Raw genomic sequence first — 20,841 nt, 5'->3', positions numbered from 1 at the left:
CCTTATTGTTTTATATTTAATCTGAAATTCATTTTCCTCGCTAGCTGCAAAGAAAGCTATAGACTGTTCATCTTAGCAGAATTCTGGCAATGTTTTATGAAAAACTAAATGATCATCATGTTTGGCCTTTCCTAGGACACTATCATTTTTTGTGGGTCTTTATCTTTGTCTGTGCTGCCTAGTTTTCACTGGTGCCTGTAAAAGCTTCTGACATAATTCAGCCAGTCCTATCTTTTAAATTCCCAATGGGAAATGTTTTGATATTGTTAAAATGTCGCAATGCTATCCAAACTGCCCTCAGCAAAATTCCAGGGTTGCTATGAAGAACACAGAATCATCTTCTAAATGTCTTGATTTGTATTCTCACCTCTTCACTATACTTCTGTTATTCGTGGGTTAGCAGCACTAACTGCCATGGCTTGTTGTGTGCCTTTGAGACATTTCTGACTTATGGCAACCCTATCATGGTTTTTTTTCTGGCAAGATGTGTTCAGAGAGGGTTTGCATTTGCCCTCCTCTGAGGCTAAGAGAGTGTGACTTGCCCAAGATCACTCAGTGTGTCTCCATGGCCAAGCAGGAATTCAAACCCTGGTCTCCAGAGCAACAGTTCAATGCTCCAACCACTATACCACATGGACGCTAACTGCCATGGCTAGCCATTGTTTTTTAATAGATTATATTTTCCCCACACTTTGTAATCTGATTATTATTTTAATACCAGAAAGTACAATATGCAAAACATTCACCTAGATTTAATATTTCTACTAAAGTTCTTCAAAATGATTGGGCCCTGTAAGACAGGGTCCTTTCACACTGCACAGCTTTCGAACTATGAATCCACTTGATCTGCCACGGCTGCATCCCAAGTAATCCTGGAGCTTGTAGTTTGGTCCAAGGCACTAGAGGACAATTTTCTGGCTGAGGATTCCAAAGGCCCCTTCCTAAACTGCAAACCCCAGGATTCTAAGGGGTGGAAGCATGTCAGTCAAACTGGAATCATAGGGCCATAATTGTGTAGTGTGAAAGAACCCCCAAACTAAAACAGACAAACAGATTTGCACTCTTCTGCTCTCTCACACCAGTCCAACCTAAGTTGCATTTACACTGTGGAATTAATGCAGTTTGCCATGGCTCAATGCTAGGGAATTGTGGGATTTGAAGTCATGTGAGATATGTAGCCTTCTCTGTTCGAGAGCGCTGCTACCACAAACTACAAATCCCAGGATTCCTGAGATATGTACCCTTCTCTGTCCGTGTGTGCTGCTACCACAACAAACTACAAATCCCAGGATTCCTTAGGATGGCATCATGACAGCTGAAGCTGTGCCAAACTGCATTAATTCTGCAGTGTGGCAGTAGCCACTGTGTTAAGCAATTGCTCTTCAGTGAACTCAACAGCAAATGTGAAAAGGTCGATAAAGTAACCAGTTCATGAAAGGAGAATGGGCCTGTGTGTTTTAATTATACTTTCAGAACACTTTTGACAAAGGGATTATTCCAGGAAATTCCTGAGGTTGCACTTTTGATGAAAATGAGTTCTTTCTGAGTTCCTGATGGCTCAGGACAGTGGAAGAACATGGAGAGCAAAGAGAAGAAAAGTGGCAATCTGGTCTATTCTCTCCAAGCGAATGACCGTGCTGTTGTGGCCGAGCAGTTTCTCTGTTTGATTGTCCCTTGGCAAATTCCCCAGGCAGCACAAAAGGCCTGCCTGGCTGCTGATACAGCAATAGAGTCCTCTGGGCCTCTGTGATCCTCTTGCTCCGTTGGATGCACACCTGTATCCAGGAATCACAGGATGGACCAGTGCCATGACACACACCTTCACCCTTCTGCTTACTTTGCTGGGTGTCCAGTTTGTGGCTGCAACCTTCAAAATCTGTGCTTTCAACATACGCAGCTTTGGGAGAGCCAAGGCAGCCAACCGGAAGGTCATGGGAGCACTTGTCCAGGTGAGTCAGTGACGGGTTCTGGTGAAGGCAGTGATCATAGTTGAGAGTCAATATTGTACTATGTGGAGTTAATATTGTGTACTGAATAAGGACAACAAAAAATGAAAAAGAACAAGTTATTTTGAGAAAGTTTTTTAAATCCCCAAGTTCTTCATTATCCACACTTCTTTTCTGGATCTGGAGAAGTCTGGTTTGGGAGGAGATGTTCAACAGCTGTAGCATGTCAGCCACAGAGGGACATGTCAATAAAAAAAGATGAAAATTTAAACTGCCCACTATTCTCCCGCTCCCAGATCCTTTCTCGCTGTGACATCTCTGCTGTTCAAGAAGTGCGTGACTCCAGGGGCTCAGCTATTCAGGTGCTGTTGCGGGAGCTGAACAGGTAATAATTCTGATTGTAGGTCCCATCTACGTCAAACTGAGTGATGTATAAGAAACAAGTGCCTTTTCAGCCTGCAACTGCACTTCAGGAATTACAGACCAAGAAAGGGACTGCAGTAGACTCTTAATCCCTGATAATGCCTGATAAAGCCTACCTTAATCCAATGCCTTGCTGATATTCTGGATTCTAATACCCATAAACCATTACTATTACTATTGGCTATTAGTGGAGGCTGGACTGCAGGCCAGAACATCAGTAAGGCACTGGGTTAGAGGAAGGTTCGCTAGGTTGCTATTAGTCACAGGGAGTGTTTATGGCTGGAAGGTGTATATGTTTTCACACATACATACATACATCCACAAGCTCAAACACATTTACCTACCACCAGAAACATTACAGTCCATTCATCCAACCCAGTTGTTTTGATCACCTCAGTTCTCAAGACAGGTCCTGATATTTAGGCAGAGTGAGGAGGCTGCCTTTGGCAGAAAACAGAGACATAGCCGTGTTAGTCTGAAATATCCGCATGCAAAGGGTCTTGTAGCACTTTTGAGATTGTGTAAAAAAAGTTGTACCATAAGCTACAACCTTGATTTTGCCATTTTATATAAGGGACACCATTTCATTGTGCCATTGTATTTAATGGGATTTGAGCATCTACGGATTTTGGTATCCACCGGTGGTCCTGGAACCAAACCCCTGCAGATACCAAGGGCCCACTGCAATTTGTACATTAATTATTTTCCTGTCTCGTACATCCTAAGCCACCCTGCTGGTGTTGTTTAAGACCAGAGAGAAGGGATGCCACACATAACTCCAGGATGGCATTCCCTTGTCTGGGAGTGCATATAAGGCATGAAAATAGCATTGTTTTCTCTTGTTGCAGGTATGATCGTTCTCATCATTATAGCCGCCTGGAGAGCAAGAGGCTTGGGCGAGGCAGCTACAAGGAACAGAATGTCTTTGTGTATCGGTAATGTCTGGGGCAGCTGGAAATGCCACAAAACAGAAAACCCCATAACCAAATCCAAGTCTGATCAAATACATCATAGGATCATAGATTTGGAAGAGGCCCCATAGGCTATTAACTCCAAACCCCCACTCAGTGCAGGAACTCCAACTATCCTCAAAATTGTATTTTAGCCACCTTACTTACTTGCGTTTACATCTTACTTTGTATTTGTTACATATATGTCACTACTTTTTCCCTGAGTTTTGTTTTACCCTTATAAAAGTTTGCTAGGCAGGTGGTACTGCAAGACTGACTTCCCAAGCTCAGCCAAAGCAACTTTATAGCCAAGTAGTCATTTGAACCTGCACTTCAAATCTCACACATCTGAATTCTTGCATCTCGTAATCTCAGCACTTTTATCTGCTATGCCAAACTTTCTCATTAGAGATGCACCCACAACAATACAGACAGGAAACTGAGCCTGCTTTCACCAAATTTGTAAGGCTATGTTTGGAATGGATCACTCCAACTACTGTGACAGTCTCACCTGATATAATCATGATTGTAATAAATAAATCCCTTCCGATGAAAACTAGCATTGCAGGCTAAGGATAAATTGGTTGCTTGTGTGCAAAATAATCCTATGGAGGAGCATTTAGTAAAAATAGCACACATGTGCTGTCTCTGAAGTAGTATGGATCCAGAAACAGGTTTACCCATCTCAGGGAGAACTAGATTTACATATAACTTATGATGGGAGTACAGTGGTTATTCTGTTGTAGGAGGAAGACCCAGATTTCAAAGCCTTACTCAGTTTACCAGGGCAGCCTTGGGTCTATCACTGTCTTTCAAAGTAATCTGCCTCACAGGATTGTTGCGAAGATAAAAAGGAAGACTGCTTTGTGTGGTACCTTGATCTGCCTGGAGGAAATGAGGGATAAAAATGTAACCAAACAAAAGTGCAGTATCCCTACAGTAGGCTTATATCCAAGTTCACTTTCGTGTAGCTAAAATGAATGTCCAGACATGCTGGATAGTAGGGGCTGTGTTAGTCCTGCAAGGTGACAGCCCCACCACCTCCCAACCAAAAAACTTCAACCTAACTTTTTTGCCCCAAATTGTCCCCATGTTTTTGCCATATTTGTGGGTCACCTTTTCAGCCTGAGGAGGGAATTTTGAAAATAACAATAAAAGGTCTGTCCTAGGCCTAAAATGGCCCAGGGGAGCTAAAAGTAGCAAAAATCCCCCCAGAACCAGTTTCTTGCATTTCAGTGTTTCATTTTGTTTTTAATGGAATTTCTTTTTCACCCCTAGAGTTCCAAGGGGCCACACTTTGCTGCCCATCCTTCATCAAGGTTTAGAGGCAGAGTTCCTCATGTAACCTTTTGAGCTATGAAACCCCTCGGGTGCACCCTATCTTTCTGCTTTCTCCCTTATTTGCACTGACAGAATGGATGTTGTATCTGTTACTGATTGGCACCAATTTGAGGATAGAGATGCTGGAAACTCCACAGCCTTTGTTAGGGGCCCATTTGCTGCTCGCTTCCTCTCTTCATATACAGGTAATGCACAAGTTCTCCATGAGAAGGTTCTAGTATGGATCCACAGATTCCTGATAAAACCAGGAACTTAAGTCAGCCTGCCAGGAATGTATGGTAAAAGTCAGTGTGACATGACGGATTATCAGTTCTGAGAATTAAAATCCTGGCATTTCTTGTTTTCAGATCTTCCCCACTCCCTAAAGGCATGGTAAGAATGATCATGAGAAGCACATCTCACTAAAGATGGTTGGAACCCTTCCTGTGCTTTGTAATAATAATTTGTTCTTCTTGCTGAACTAAGTATGATTATGGCTGCATCTGCACTGCAGAAATAATCCAGTTTGACACCACTTTAACTATTATAACTCAATGCTATGGTGTTCTAGGAACTGTAGTTTTGTGACACATTTAGTTTTCTCTGCCAGATTGCTCTGGTGCCACAACAAACTACAATTCCCAGAATTCCATAGCATTGAGTTAGGGCAGTTTAAGTGGTGTCAGCCTGGATTATTTATGCAGTGTGGATGCAGCCTACATGGAATATAGAAGCAGTACACTGTTTTAGGCAGGGCTAGTGTATTCTGCACTAAAAATGCTGGAATTCTGGACTAAAAGAAGCTACTTTCAGCAAACCATATGAATTACACAAACTAACAAAATCTGAGTGATTTGTTTAGCCAATTTGACTATTGCACAAAACTGGTTCTCTTGTAGCTTCTTGTTAAATCAACATAGAGTACTGTTACCCAGCTCTAATAATGTATTCTTACATAAAAACATACATATTTTCTGTAATTTCAGCATCATTTCCCACATGCACTTTCAATTTTTCCAGCTACATGGACTAGAAACTTTTATTTAACAAATGCATCATATACTGCCCTTTTTGTGGATCATATGTGTGTGATTACTTATAAAACTGTATAGGGAAATCCTGTAAAACATTTGAGGATAAATGGGAAAAAGAAATTTTTAGCATAAGGTTTTACACATTATCAGTGATACGATGGACTGTCGTCTAAGAAAGCTTACACTAGAAATTTCTTTTTCCCAGTTCGTCTCCAAGGTGCTGTGGGATTTGTTTACACCTTTTAAAGCTGAAAACAGGATTGAGGGCTATCTCTTTTAAACATTTAAACATAAAATTCTCTCTCTCAACATCTGAACCACTGCTATGCAACCGTAGCCATCCTGGATTTTGTGCTAATAGTACATCATGCTAGTCCCCGCGAAGCTGCCCATGAACTTGACTTGCTGTTTGGCACGTGCAACAAACTGATGGAACAGTGGGAAACTCAGGTACATTATGGATGTGGGGATGGAAGAGGCTGCTAACTAGATGAATACTCATGTACCATCATTTCCCCTACATCCATCTGAGCAGAATGTGATGGTGCTGGGAGACCTGAATGCTTCTGGGGCCTACATCCCACCGAATGCTTGGGCTGGGATCCGCCTGCGAAGCGACCTTGCTTTCCACTGGCTCATTGGTGACACAGAGGACACCACAGTCAGCCACCGGTCCTGCTGTGCCTATGACAGGTACTGAACCAAAGTGTTGACTTGAAACCCAGCCAAGACCTTTCTCCAAAGTCAGGGACATCAAAAATTCAGGAACACCAGTCACAAAAGCAAGCCTCTCCTCACCATTCTGGTATATACATTTGGGAAACCTGTGGCTTTTCAAATCATCATGAACTATTTCTGAAGCAATCTGGCTTGAGGTGAAGCAAATTAGAATGAAAGGACCAGTTGGGAGGGCTACAAGATGACCACAAAAGAAACCCAAAAATGTGACAGTGCTCTTCTCTCTACTGAACTTGAGAGGAGAGTAATGCAATGTTTGAGCAGCAGTATCTGTGTCATAGATAGGCCTATTAAATCTCCTATTTAGCTATGCTATAGTTGGCCACCTACAGAGTAATCTGCTCACTTTGTTGGATACTAGGCAATGTAGCCTTACCGTTTACCACTTTAGTGTTTTTCCCCCTCCTGCTAGGATCATAGTCCATGGGGAAGAGTTCCTTGGTGCTGTTGTGCCCAGATCAGCCAAGCCTTTCAATTTCACACAAGCACTTGGACTATCTGAAGAAGAGGTGAGTACACTTTATAGGCTCCCGCCAAAACAAACCCAATGGCTGCCACATCAGCTACAGGGCTAAATGTAATGGGAAGAAACCCAAATAATCCTCACCATACCATTTCCACAGGCCTTAGAAATCAGTGATCACTATCCTGTAGAGGTGAACCTGCGGCTTAGCCCTAAGGCCCAGAGAGAACTCTGAATTTTCAGCTGTCTTTCTGTTCCTTGAGACTGGGTGAAGCAAAGGGACTGAGGTAAGAAAAAGACAACAGCCAGAATCTTGTGTCAGCTTATACTTAACAAAGGTGGGTTACAGACCGCCATTTAGGACACACTCTGCGCGTCCTAGGGTTAGGAAGGGGCGTCCTAGGGTTAGGAAGGGTTGCCCCTTCCTAACCGGCCCCGTTCCCAACATGCGCGGAGCGCGTCCTAAATGGCAGCATCCATCCACATGGGCGCTGCCATTTTTACGTCTTGGACACACAGCGTCAACGTGGCGCACCGGAAGTGACGCCGCGAGTGCGTGCTTTGCACTTTGCGGCGCCACTTCCGGGGGCCAAAAAGGAGCGCCGGGGGCCAAAAAGGAGCTGGGGCTTCCTGCTGCAGCTAATGACGGCAGCGGCAGACCGCCCGCTTTAGGGCGGTCTGTAACGCACCTAAGTATTCAGACAAGTAACTTCTCCTGGCTTGGCTCCCTGATGGAAATATAATTCAGTTGTGCTCTGACCATCGACAGAATGCCCCCCCTTGTTCTCAAGCAGCTGATATTCAGTAAAGTAGGCTGGGGGAGTGAGTTATGTTCATGGCAATAGTGTCAAAATCATGACCAAGTAGTGATCATGAATACAAAACCGTAAAAGTTAGATCAGCGGTCGAGGGCACTCTACTGACTATCGGAGCATAGTTGAATTATGTTTTTGTCAGGGGTTTTTTTGGCTGGGGGGGAGGGGGGGCAGACCAGGAATCAGTTATAAGAGACCATCCACCCCTGCTTATCTGAATTTACTAGAGAAGTTCAAAGGTTGCCTAGCTGATACTGGATTTCAGCCACAGTAAATAGAACCACCATACAGGAACCTGGCAAGCTAAGCCTATCCTATCCTACTTAACAGTTGGAAGGGATTGTGGAACTCAGTGGCAGCTATGTCAACCATCAGAAAATTATGGTGAGCTGGCATACATAGCTCCCCACACTGTGCTTTGTTGTATTCTCATTCATAATGTAAACCAAGGATCAGGTTACAGAAGCACCTCTGCTCTCCTGTATGTGCTCTCTATAAGGTCTATGTTCATAACTATGAAAATTTAGATACTCTGATCAAGCTGAGGATACTTGGCATATTATCTAGATGAGTTTTTCATTTATATGGCAAGTTTCTAACCCTTCAAATTATATTATCCTTGATGCTGACAGTGTCGTTTAATTCAGTCCAAGCCTTCACCAATGGCATTTAAAGTATATGTTCTGAAACATGGGAAGAGGTTTACATTCAAGTCCTTCACCCCTACATCCTGGGCTATAAAGAAGCTACCAATTTAACTATTAAATTAAATGGGGTGGGTATAGGGAGACTTCCTAATTGTGGATTCCTCTTTATCCCACAGACCTGAACATGTTTTTCCTATAGCTTTCATCTGAAGCACAATCAATCCCGGGATATTTCATGGACATCGCTGAATACCTCTTTGCAATTTTTGATTTAATATAACTCTATGTCTTTCTTTCAACAATTATATCTGCAGTGTTTCCATTCCGACATTCAAAAATATGCACATAGGAGTTCCATTTTTGGTCTATTTCTAAACATAAATGCCCATTCTGGACTTACACACATTTAGTCCAACATGCTCATTCACAAATGCTGATTTACACTATACAATTATAGATTTTAAAAAATCCAACTTAAACTTAAAACATTCTGTCAAATTTGCCAATTTCAACAGTTGGTGCAATTTTCTCTTCTGTGTAACTATTAAAGGGACAAACCACCCTGTCTCTTCTCACTTTGGAACCCTATTCAAAAGTTTGTACAGTAAAATGTGGGTCATATATTCTCTCCTGTGATTTAAATCTATTAACAATTGCCTGAGAATCTTTTTTGAAAGTACAACATGGCAAGGCCATGTTAGTCTACTTTGTTCTGAAAGACAGACCAACAGAAGATCTCCATTATGCACTGCCTTTATCAGTCAATGAAAATGAACATAAGAATGTAAGCATCTGAGTTCTCCATAACTATTTCATGTGGCTAAACAATACAAACATCTATGGATGGGAAACTGGAACTAAATTTCATCTCTCATTCATCAGTTTAGCCCAGTTTTTTCTTCTATGCCCATCTCCAACTTTTTTGTCTGATGATAGTTCTAAGAACTTGAAAATTTGCATTTTAGACAGTGGTAATAAAGGTATTGCACAGAGCAATCTTTTTTTTTGGGGGGGGGGAGGAGGGGAATATCATGGGGATGTCAAGAGTGACATTGTGAGTGTGCAGAAATTGAAATAAACCATTTTGGGACCGATTGCTTCCTCAGCCCTTAAAACATTTAATAATCAAAATCTCACCAGTATCTGTGTGCATACAGCATTATTCCAAGGCTCAAGCACAAGCCTGCTCTCCCTGCTTTTCAAACTGATGGATTGAAATGTGCTCATTTCTCAGAATCCAATTCTACATCTTTCCTTATATTTAAAGAGGCATTCTTTAATTATCCCAGTTTAAGAATCAGTTGTTTTACCAAAGCTCTCAAGGCAACCAACCAACCAACCATGTTACATGTCTTATTTGTATATGGCTGGTACTGGTACCTCCTCCTGTCACAAACTCATAACCCAAAAATTCAGTAGGCAATTCTGAGTCTACAGGATACATTTTATATAAATAAAAATTCTCAAAAGTCTTCTATGACAATATACTAGGGAGTGTAAAATCTAGGTCTGTATTTCAGCCCTCACCCTCACACCTTTGCCCATGGTCTTTGTGTGCCAACAGCTAGAAAATACTTTCAAGCATTGTACACTTCCAGCTCATAAGAAATCTCTCCTGTATATAAATTAAAAATTTGGTTGTGTGGGCAACTTGCTGAGCAAACCAGTCACATTGAATGTACCCAACTGTGGCTGTGCATTGCACAGTAAGACTGCTAATGGGAAATAAACTACTGGAAATGGAACATCTGTAATTGCCATCTTTACAATAAAGAAACAAACTCAACCACCTAGTTATAGTGCCTGGATGGTACTGTGATTCTGTCTGCTTCCTTGAGAGCTTGTGGTAAAACAGCCTGAGACTCACCACTGAGAGAACAAGATGCTAATAGAGAATTTGGTGTTTATCTCATAAATGCATTCACTTCCAAGCAAATTAAATACATCTTTTAAAGTTCTAGTAATCCCACCCTTGTCCAAAACTTTAACAACCACACAGGAAGTAGATAGAACTGTTTATTTTCATGAATCTTCCTTCAAGAATAAAACAACGGAGCATTCTAACAAATCAGGTCATCATGCTGCATGTAAGGCACGCCACTTGTCCAGAGGGCCCCTGTTAGGGATGTATTTAACTCCACAACCATCAGGGATGAGGCGCTTCTCAGCCACCATTTCCTCAAACTCGTCAGCATTGAATTTGGTGAAGCCCCATTTTTTGGAAATGTGGATCTGAGAGAGAGAGAGAGACAGAGAGCACTATCAGAAAATTCACCCACCTCCAAATTTCTTCTATGTGTGCTTTAAAAATGACTGAACATAAGCACTCCTACTACTATCACATATCAAGTGGTCTCCAATTGCCTAAGAATTCCCATAATCCACAGCCTTCCATATCAGACTATAAAGTAGGTCAGTGATAAGATACCAGAACCTTTTGTTCAGAATTAATTCATTATATTATAAAGGCAACAAAATAAGCATATAGTCTCATTTGGTGCACTGACAACTTTAACACTTGTACTGTAAGAAGATAAGGCCTGATCGCCACACATTACCTTCTGTCTACCAGGAAACTTGAACTTAGCCCTGCGCAGTGCTTCAATAACATGTTCCTTGTTCTGCACCTTAGTACGAATGGACATGATGACCTGGCCAATGTGGACACGAGCTACTGTGCCCTGAGGCTTGCCAAATGCTCCACGCATTCCAGTCTGGAGCCTAAAAAGAAACCAAGGAATAATATTTTAGCGCATGACCTGCAAGGGGTGAACTATGCTACAATACCAGTAGTCAAGCTTTCTTAGTAAAACATGTGAAAAACCTATAAAGCCCATCACCACAGAAGCTAGTTCACCAAGAATCAAGTGTTCCCAAGGTCCCTTAAGGTGCTCTGTACAAGGAACGGAGCACGTACACAACCAGGGGAGTTTGCTGTGCGCAGTCAGTGCACACCATCCCCTGACAGCAACAGGGGCTGGTCGGCTTAATTGACTGCACTCAATGCTACCCCTTCCCACAAGGTTAACATCAGAGCCAAGTCTCGAGCCATTTCTCACCTATCAGCTCCAGCACATGACAACATCTTGTTGATACGGATGACGTGGAAGGGATGCAGGCGCACCCGGATGTGAAAGCCATCCTTGCCACAGCTCTTCACCATGTACTTGTTGGCACAGATCCGGGCAGCCTCCAGAGCTGTAGGGGCAGAGTGAATGAGTGGGTAAGGCAGACAAAATGAGGGAGAGCACACCATCACAGCCAACAGCAAACTCCATGATATCTCAATGGTCCTTACCTTCCGATGACAGCTGCTCATATTCATCTGACACCATGTGTCCACAGAGTGGGAATTCATCAACCTTAGCCTTCTTCCTACCCAAGTCAAAAATTCTGATCTTGGGATCTGTGGGAAAAGTAATAGTGTCATCTACTTGTACAGAGCAGACGGGTAAAAAACTGAACCCTTTGACGTTCCCAATCAAAGGTGGGAAAGCTACTGGTCAAATTAATACCACTTTGACATTATTGTTCATCCTTCCTCTGTCAAGAATCCTGTCTCAGATTAAATCTTATGCTGCTTTTTGAAATGTACAATTTATCTCAATGAAAAAAGTAAAATGCTAGCTAGCTTGGGTTACCACTCTACTTACCAGGAACACCCCTGCAGAAGCGGGACTTGGGGTAAGGCTTGTTCTTGCAATACCGATAGCTAGAAAAAAAGGCACAGTGAAAAGAGATTATTAAAAAAGAACCAAAACAGTCACTGTAACAGTTGATTAGTTTAAACAGATGAGGTTCTGTATCCTAATATTCTAACCAAAAATGCTGAGTTTCAAAACACCTTAATACTGGTGCTGGAAGTCACCCAGCTGGATAACTTCTTGCCTCTGTAGGACACTAAATTTTGTACCCAAGATCATTTAGTATAGATGACGTTTCAGAAAGTGGCTTGAGATACAGACCAAACCTTGACACTGACCAATGTGGCTGAGGCTTCTGGGAGATGAAGTCCAAAATCTCTTAAAGGGCACCGTTTGGGGACCACTGAACCCCCCCTTACAAATTACTACCCCATCTTGTACTAACAAGCCATATTTGTTCTAACTGCATGATCTATGTAACTTTACAAGAGCATTCACACCCACTCCTCTTCTTCCATGCTCTTGCTCACAAGTCTTGTAATACCTTCTTTCCATCCCCATTCAACATTTTGTATGTTTTAAAACGTTTTACTGTTTTAAGAGGATTACTTTAATTGTTTTTAAAGTGTTGTTTTAATATGATTTTATATATATAAGGGAAATGTACTTATCTGGCCATTCTCCCACGTTGGCACCCAAGGCAGCTTACAAGATGTGTATATACATAAACATATACACATGTTGTAATCCACCTTGGGTCCCAACATGGGAGAAAGGTGGTATAAAAATTAAATAAATACAGTTCCCTTGAATGTTCCACATCTTACAGTGCCTCATCCCTCTTTGCAGTTTGGACACCCTCCATGTTGAGCATGACTAAGAACCATGAGATTTATGTTTGTATGAGTGTTATTAGTTTTCACATTGTAATCCTATTATATATTTAGTATACATTGTATGCATGATACACACACACACACATATACCCCTCCATATTTGTTATGTTTTGGGGCACAAGACCCCTGTGAATAGGGAAAAAACAGCAAATAACAAAAAAAACATGTTTTTAACCGGAGAGGATGCCTCTCTAGGAATCTGTAGGTCCTCCAGTGCAACTCTGTGGTCAATGTCTGACAGACACTGACCATAGAATTGCATTGGAGAAGCCACAAATGCCTAGGGGAGTGGTCTCTCTAGGAATCACTAGGTCTTTCGGTGTGGCTTTTAATTAAAGTTGACCATAGAGTTGCACTGGAGACCTAGAGATTCAGAGAACATATCAAATCCACAAATATAAAAGCCACAAATGTGGAGGGATGAGTGTATATTATATTATACCATATTATATGATATATTGCATATGTTATATATGTATCATATTATATATGATATGTGTATATATATATATATATATATATATACACTGTATATGTTATATAATGATATATATGTTATATGTTATATAACGATATATATATATATATACACACATATAATATGCACTCATCCCTCCACATTTGTGGCTTTGATATTTGCAGATTGTATACTGTATATATACACTGTATATCCCGTGAACGCCCTACAGTTTCTCCTGGACCTGCCCCAGGCTCGACGCAGCAGGATTTGACCCCTGCTCTCCAGAGTCCAGGGCCCCAGCCACACTCTCCTCCTCCCTCCCCTTCCAGCCTCCTGGCTTCCCATCCCCGAGGGCAGCGAACTCACCATCGCGCGGGTCTGCGGCCCATGGTGACGGGTCTGAAAGAGAAAACAGGCAGGGAAAGTCAATTAGGGAAGGAGAGAGGGGCCTGGGCCCTCCTTTCCCCGAGCGAGCCAGAGCAGCCGCCATTTCACTCACCTCGCCGAGAGGAAAAAGAGAGCGCCTTCGCGCATGCGCGGGGCTTATCAAAGGCGCCGCTCTAGGGAGGCTGAAACCATAGACGTAGCCCATGCCGGAGCGGCGTGACGCGAATCACCACTTCCGGTTGGCTTCCGGAAACGCTCCTTTTAGAAGAGGAGGCAGGGTTTCAAGTACCCGGGTGTGGGAAGGCCTCGTTGGCAAATTTATGTTCTCCTGGTGTTTTGGGACTTCCGCTCCCATAATTCCTGGCATATGATGAACAAGCTGGCTGGGGCTTCTGGGAGTTGAAGTCCAAAAAAAGAGTTTCTTTCTTTGGAAGTCTTTAAGCAGGGGCTGGATGGCCCTCTGTCAGGGGCGTGGCAGAAGGGGGTTGGACTGGATGGCCCCTGGAGCCTCTCCTCCAACTCTGGGATTCTATGGTTAACAGCTGCAGCATCTGCGCATGCTCCGGCCTCCGAGGCGCGCTTTCCCTCTCTCAGCTCAGCTCAGAAGGAGGGAGGGAAGCAGGAGAAAAGGCACCTCCGCTTCCCTCTCTTGCTATATGTACTGTAAGTAGCCTGGCTTGGATTTTGGGGGGGGGGGGGGGGTTATTTTAAAGAACATTATTAAAATAATCCAATACGAATCTCTACATAATAATAATAATAATAAGGATTTATTTATAGCCCGCCCAATCACAAAGAATTAAGGCAGGTTACAATATTAAAGAAAATACGTAGTAAATAACGATAAAGATAACATAGGAAATCACAGTGGCAGTAAATAGCAAAAAGAATGCATGGCAAATAACAACAAAAGCAGTAAGATAACAGTGAGTGATGCATAACAATTAACGTAGCAAACCAATAAAGTACAAAACTAAGCCCCAAAATACATACACGCTTTTGCATTCAGTCCTTATGCATGAGGCACGTAAGAATAAGCAAAACCTAACAGTAAGGAAATAATGCGTATATAAAACATATATAACTGAACAAATTAAATTTCTTATTTACTTATTTTTCAATTTACATTCCATTCTCTTTTCTATCAATATTATCTCCAAATTTCATCCTAGCCCTCCATTTAATCTTTTCCACATCCTTCTTTCTGCCTTACTTTCCTTCTTCTTCTCTTCCAAACTCCTGCTTCTATCTTCACTTTCTTTCTTCTTTCTCATTACCCTTACACGCACCTCTTTCCACGTACTCAAACCTTCTACACCAGGGGTCAGCAACCTACGACCCGTGGGCCAGATCCAGCCCAGCGAGGCCTTGGGACTGGCCCCAGCCCAGTCCTGCTGCCAATTGCCGCCCCCGCCTCCATTGTGTTCTAAAACGGTGGCCGAAGTCTCACATGAGCTTTCCAGTCGCAGGGCAGGATGGGAAAAGTCGGGCGAGACTTCGCCACCATTTTAGAACACAGCGGTGGGCCTGTCGGAGGCCTGTTGCGGTCGCCGGAGCACTCCTTGAAGGTTCCAGCGGCTGCAGTGGGCCTGTACGGGGGGGAATTCAAAATGGCAGCACCATTATTATTATTAGTATTATCACTAGTCCTGGGTGACCTCTGTGCAAAATCCCTTCACAGGGGCTTGCACCTTTCTGGGTTGAGACAGTGTGCATGCATTCCTCCTTGTTTGTGGGCTTGCCTTCTACTAGTTTCCATGCTGGTAACAATTATTATTATTACTATTCATGTTATTACTTGCTGGTGCATTTTGGGATTGTGGTGTTTGACTGAGATGACAGTCTTTTGTATTTCAATTAATACATTTTTTTAATTGGATGATGAGATGAATAAAAATTTATATCTGGAAAATCCATATATGTCTATATCTATATATATGGATATGGATATATACCTCAATAAATACCCAAACCAAACAAAGAAAAAGACACAGTGTATCAGACATAGGAGACCTAAGTTTGAATCCCTGCTTGGCCATGGAAAACTACCAGCTGGCCTTGGGCAAGTCACACTCTCTTAGCCTCAGAGGAAGACAAAGGCAACCCCTCCTTGGAACCAATTCTGCCAACCTCTGATAGGTTTGCCCTGGGCTTCTCAAACTATTCAGAAGACACTGTTCGGAAGGGATTTGCCTTTGCCATCTTGCTGAAGGCCTTGCAGTGGGTTTCTCTGGTTGAGCAGGGATTCAAGGTAGCATTGTATGTTGTATGTATGTCATCTGCTGTGTAAGCACCGGTTCATGTGCAAGTTCACTATGCGAGTTCAACCATATGCCTTTTTAGAGTAGTGTGAACTGGAAAGGTGGTGGAGGAACTGGCTCAGTTTGTGAGGACTGGCAAGGCTGCATTGATGAACACTGATCAGGCTGCATTGATGAGCAGTGCAGTTTGTATATCTGTGTGGGAAATTTTATTGCTGGTATATTGTTTTTGTAGCGCTGTATATATATATATTGGTATTTTACTAAGAGCAATTTTGTACTCCTAGGTAACAATGATGTCCAAAAAGGTTGCCGCTAAGAGGAAGATCGACGCGGAATGGAGGGTATTCAACCCGCAGTGGACAGAAGATTACTTTTTCATCGAGCACAAGGAGAAAGCTGTGTGCTTGATATGCCAGGGTACAGTGGCTGTGTTCAGGGAATACAATTTGCATCAACACTATCAAACGCATCATAAAGATACATACGATGGTTTCGTTGGACAAGTGAGAAAAGATCAAATATCCAAACTGAAAACTTCATTGGCAAGCCAGCAAAATATTCTTGTGAAGCAGAAGCAGCAAAATATTTCATCCATGCGAGCAAGTTATGAAATTGCCCAGGCAATAGCGTCCGCTGGCAAATCATTCACGGAGGGAGAATTTGTTAAAGACTGCCTTCTTATAGCTGCCAAAGCGATGTGTCCAGAAAAGGCCAATGTATTTAATACAGTGAGTCTTTTGGCATGTACAATTTCACAAAGGGTTGAAGAACTGGGAGACAATTTGAAGCAGCAATTGCAAAACTCTGCAAAAAACTTTTCCTATTTTTCCTTGGCACTTGATGGAAGTAACAATATTCGTGATTCTGCACAACTTCTGATTTTTATTCGTGGGATAAATGACAATTTCGAAGTCACAGAAGAGCTTGCTGCACTGCAAAGCATCAAAGAGACCACAACAGGAGAAGATATCTATGAAACGGTTTGCCGGACTGTTAATGGTTTGGAGCTGGACTGGGCTAAACTAGCCAGTGTGACAACCGATGGCGCTCCTAGCATGGTGGGGTCTCAGAGAGGAGTAGTTGCTCGCATTAACCAAGAGATGGAAAAACATAACCGTTCTCAGCCAATAGCCATACACTGCCTCTTCCACCAACAGGCGCTGTGTAGTAAATCACTGAAGTGGGACTCTGTTATGAAAACTGGTATCTTGTGTTAACTTCCTTAGAGCTAATGCATTGAACCACAGACAATTTCAGGAATTTCTGTCCGAGGAAAATGCTGACTGGGAAGATGTTCTGTACCACACAGAAGTGCGTTGGCTGAGTCGAGGGAAGGTTTTGAGACGTTTCTATGACTTATTGCCAGAGATTGCAGCTTTTCTGGTTTCCATAAACAAAGAAGTACCAGAGCTCAATGATGCAGAATGGAAATGGCACCTTGCCTTTCTGACAGATGTAACAGAGTTTGTTAATGGTCTCAATGTGGAACTTAAAAGAAAGGGGAAGCTCATCTGTGATATGTATGCATCTGTGAAATCATTTGAACTAAAATTAGGCCTCCTCATCAAACAAGTGAATGAGGGACATTTTAGCCATTTCCCAACTACTCAAAATCTGTCAGCAGAAAAACCATCGGTTGCATTCCCAACAAAAACATGTGTGGAGTCACTGGAAAAGTTACAAAGTGAGTTCCAAGCTAGATTTAAAGAGCTTCATCTCCATGAACAGGACATACGGCTTTTCCGAAACCCATTTTCTATTGACATTGAAAATGTGGATTCAGTTTACCAAATGGAACTGTGTGACCTGCATAGTTGTGACTCTCTGAAAGACGCATTCAAGTCAAGCAGCCTTCTAAATTTCTATGCATCTCTCCCCTCTGAGAAATACCCTAATATCAGGAACCATGCACGCAAAATGGCAACCATCTTTGGCAGCAGTTATGTCTGTGAACAGACTTTTTCCCAGATGCAACACCTGAAAGCGCCAACCAGATCCAGACTAACTGATGAACACTTGCATCACTTGCTACGAATAGCAGTGACAAATATGGAACCAGACATTAACCATCTCATTAGCCAGAAGCAGGCCCAGAGTTCCCATTAAACATTGTTATTAGATACAGAATTAAGTTTGTTGATTTAATTTGTTCTTCATTAAGATACACTGTTATTTAATACCAAATAAAGTTTGTTTATTTAACTTTACTTGTTCTTGTTCTTCATTTTAGATATTGTATATGTTCCCATTTTGTTTTTTACTTCAAAATATGATGTGTGCAGTGTATGTAGGAATTATTTTTATTAATTTATTTTAAATAATAATAATAATTTAATTATTTATTTTTTAGCTTCGCCCCCCCAGTTGTCTGAGGGACAGCACCCCGGCCCCCGGCGCAAAAAGGTTGCCTACGCCTGTTCTACACCTACCATATCAGCCTCTTTTACTTTGATCTGTGTTTAATTTTAAACACTTTTTAGTAAAAACTATACCAATACAGTGTAAAGAACATTGAAATATATATTTGTAATTCAATTAAGTTAAGCTGTGGTAGCATGGTAGGGTCTAAATATCCTTTTGCTGTGCTTGTTTTTGACTGAGATTTTTCTTTTATTATTATTATTCTTTGTTTATATAGCGCTGTAGATTTGTACATAAAAACAACAAATATAAAAGCATAAACCTGCCTATGGCGTACAATCTAAGAAATTATAGGATAATACATATAAAATACATAGCAATACAGGAAATGGTTCAATAAAACAGGCAACAAAAAGAACATCAAATAGCATATTATTTCTTAATGTCAATCACATTTTGGATCGTTGCTGTATTAGGTTTAGGCTTATCTATTGTAGTTTTGATTTAGCTATTGTCACTTAAACAAAAAATACTACAAGGTTTAAGGCTATGCCTAACAGAGAAAAAGTACATAAACCTCGCTCATGCAAGAACAAAAATGCTATGATTCTGTGATTCTATGAAACTTTAACTTACATCTATCTGATATCTGGCTCTTTTCAGGGTAAATGTTTAGTTTAAAAAAGGCTTTCACAGACTTCCCGTAAATGTTTTTATCGCAGCTAAGAGTATTTGAGCAATGCCAGAACTGATTCAGAATTCAAAAGAGCATTGGTTGATGCTCATGAATTAGCAGAAGAAGCTGGAATAGAAACAGTTTTTGAGAAAGTTTTATGCCATGTTTAGCTTCAACAAACAAAACAGCGGAAATCAAGGGGTGAAAATAATTATGAGGGGCGACAGGGGTGCCAAAATATTTCTCACCCAGGGTGGCAAAATACCTAGGGCTCTTCTGTCCCTCTGAGGCCTGGACCATGGCAGATAGATGTTCATTATATAAAAATAATAATTACAATTATAGCTGTTGTATTTAGTGTGAAAGAAGTGGTTTATTATTATTATTATTATTATTATTATTATTATAAAATCAATTATTTGGAGAGGTGGTATGTCCTATCCAAAGAATAGGTTCAGGGTAACTTGTATTTATCCTGCACAGCCGGTGATAAGGAGTGCTAGGACTTGCAGTCCAATAACATCTGAAGGGCTTTATGCTTCTCTCCCCTTGTTGTTGGTGTTAACTGTCCTGGAGTCGACTGACTGATGGTGACCCTGTCCTCCACTGCTTTGCTCAGTTCCTGCAGTCATACCTATGACCTCTTTTAAAGTCCTCTCTGTCTACATCCCTCTGCCTTTCCTAGCATTATTGTCTTTCCTAATGAATCGTGCCTTATCATGATGTGGCCAAAGTACAGCAGCCTCAATTTAGTCATCTTTGCTTCCAGGGAGATATCTGGCTTCATCTGCTAGGATCAATTTGTCTTTTGGGCTGTCCACAATATCCTCAGCACCTCATCTCAAATGAAATGATTTCCTCCCTATCAGTTTGCTTCACTGGCCAGCTCTCGCATCTCTGTACCTAGTGATGAAGAATACAGTGGCTTGGATGATTCTAACTTCAGTTTTCAGCTGTATATCTTTATTCTTTAGGATTTTGCCTAGGTCTTTCATAGCTACCCTTCCCAATTTGCCCAGTCTTCTGATTTCTTGACTTTACCGGCCCTTAATAGGATTACCGTTTATGGCACAATGATTTCCGACTAATTAAAATGGCTGATGTCATTCTAATTTATTGATAACAGTATAAGTGGGAAAGAGGACTCATAACAAGGAGGAGTGAAGGGTGAAGATAGGAACATGAACAACCTAAGATATGCAGATGACACCATACTACTAGTGGAAACCATTACAGATGTGGAAGAATTATTAAAGGTCAAGGAAGAGAATGCAAAGGGAGGCTTGTGAGTGTGATGTGTGCCTTCAAGTCAGTTCTGACTCATGGTGACCCTAAGGCAAGCCTATTGTGGGGTTTCCTTGGGAAGATTTGTTCAGAGGAGGTTTGCCATTGCCTTCCCCTGAGGCTGAGAGAGTGTGACTTCTTGCCCAAAGTCACCCATTGGGTTTCATGGCTGAACTGGGAATCTAACCTTGGTCTCGAGTCTTAGTCCAACATTTAAAACAGTCACTTGCAACATGTTGTGGTAGCCATATTCCATATATTCAATATAATTGTGCATTTTTGTTGGCCCAATAAAGGTATCATTGTTTGGATGTTACTGGATTTGCTATATGGCCAACACGGCTGCCCCTAGAAGTCTTCTCCAACGTTTCTCTCTGGGCAAGTACACTTGTCCCTCCATATTCGCTAGGGTTAGGGGCACAAGACCCCCATGAATATGGAAAAACCGCAAATACCTCAAACACCATGTTTTTACCTGAGAGGACACCTCTCTAGGAATCTCTAGGTCCTCCAGTGCAACTCTGTAGTCAATG

The 20,841-nt window shown here is 41.8% G+C and overlaps 3 protein-coding genes and 1 non-coding gene across 5 annotated transcripts; 2 read left to right on the top strand and 2 right to left on the bottom strand.

Moving 5' to 3' along the window:
- The first annotated feature begins 1,808 nt into the window (after positions 1-1,808).
- LOC149323010 (deoxyribonuclease gamma-like) lies at positions 1,809-7,109 on the top strand. The gene is made up of 8 exons (XM_089534974.1): positions 1,809-1,949; positions 2,243-2,331; positions 3,218-3,304; positions 4,733-4,845; positions 6,011-6,123; positions 6,209-6,366; positions 6,824-6,920; positions 7,035-7,109. Exons 1-8 carry the CDS (start codon positions 1,809-1,811, stop codon positions 7,107-7,109), a joined length of 873 nt encoding a protein of 290 aa, XP_089391100.1.
- A 3,230-nt stretch (positions 7,110-10,339) lies between these two features.
- Positions 10,340-13,811, bottom strand: LOC149323008 (large ribosomal subunit protein uL16). The gene is made up of 6 exons (XM_089486123.1): positions 13,703-13,811; positions 11,990-12,048; positions 11,635-11,742; positions 11,396-11,534; positions 10,895-11,057; positions 10,340-10,568 (listed from the first exon to the last, which is right to left on the bottom strand). Exons 1-6 carry the CDS (start codon positions 13,723-13,725, stop codon positions 10,413-10,415), a joined length of 648 nt encoding a protein of 215 aa, XP_089342249.1. The 5' UTR covers positions 13,726-13,811; the 3' UTR covers positions 10,340-10,412.
- Positions 11,202-11,336, bottom strand: LOC149323009 (small nucleolar RNA SNORA70). The gene has a single exon (XR_016279544.1). It is a non-coding gene; the product is annotated as a small nucleolar RNA SNORA70 (small nucleolar RNA).
- A 184-nt stretch (positions 13,812-13,995) lies between the features above and the next one.
- On the top strand, positions 13,996-18,189 carry LOC149323007 (general transcription factor II-I repeat domain-containing protein 2A-like). Of its 2 annotated transcripts, none has more exons than XR_016272352.1 (2): positions 13,996-14,386; positions 16,272-18,189. XR_016272352.1 is itself a non-coding variant. In XM_089486111.1 (2 exons), exons 1-2 carry the CDS (start codon positions 15,481-15,483, stop codon positions 17,202-17,204), a joined length of 939 nt encoding a protein of 312 aa, XP_089342237.1. In that variant the 5' UTR covers positions 15,465-15,480; the 3' UTR covers positions 17,205-18,189. The 2 variants fall into 2 exon arrangements, 1 of the variants encoding a protein (XP_089342237.1); XM_089486111.1 differs by lacking the exon at positions 13,996-14,386 and adding an exon at positions 15,465-15,486.
- The last annotated feature ends 2,652 nt before the right edge of the window (positions 18,190-20,841 follow it).

Source organism: Sceloporus occidentalis, unplaced genomic scaffold (assembly GCF_023333645.1).
Source record: "Sceloporus occidentalis isolate IW3139 unplaced genomic scaffold, rSceOcc1.0.p SCAF_1, whole genome shotgun sequence".
Lineage (NCBI taxonomy): Eukaryota > Metazoa > Chordata > Lepidosauria > Squamata > Phrynosomatidae > Sceloporus > Sceloporus occidentalis.
Note: the sequence above shows the minus strand (reverse complement) of the source record. Positions and strands in the feature narration are given on the sequence as shown.

Excerpts from the sequence above, each read along its gene's own strand:
- LOC149323010 (XM_089534974.1), top strand. The coding sequence starts at position 1,809 with ATGACACACACCTTCACCCTTCTGCTTACTTTGCTGGGTGTCCAGTTT. Across the intron at positions 3,305-4,732 it reads CAGAATGTCTTTGTGTATCG|AATGGATGTTGTATCTGTTA; the intron begins GTAATGTCTGGG and ends TTGCACTGACAG. Across the intron at positions 6,367-6,823 it reads TCCTGCTGTGCCTATGACAG|GATCATAGTCCATGGGGAAG; the intron begins GTACTGAACCAA and ends CCCTCCTGCTAG.
- LOC149323008 (XM_089486123.1), bottom strand. The coding sequence starts at position 13,725 with ATGGGCCGCAGACCCGCGCGATG. Across the intron at positions 11,743-11,989 it reads CTTCTGCAGGGGTGTTCCTG|ATCCCAAGATCAGAATTTTT; the intron begins GTAAGTAGAGTG and ends CTTTTCCCACAG. Across the intron at positions 11,535-11,634 it reads TGAGCAGCTGTCATCGGAAG|CTCTGGAGGCTGCCCGGATC; the intron begins GTAAGGACCATT and ends CTGCCCCTACAG.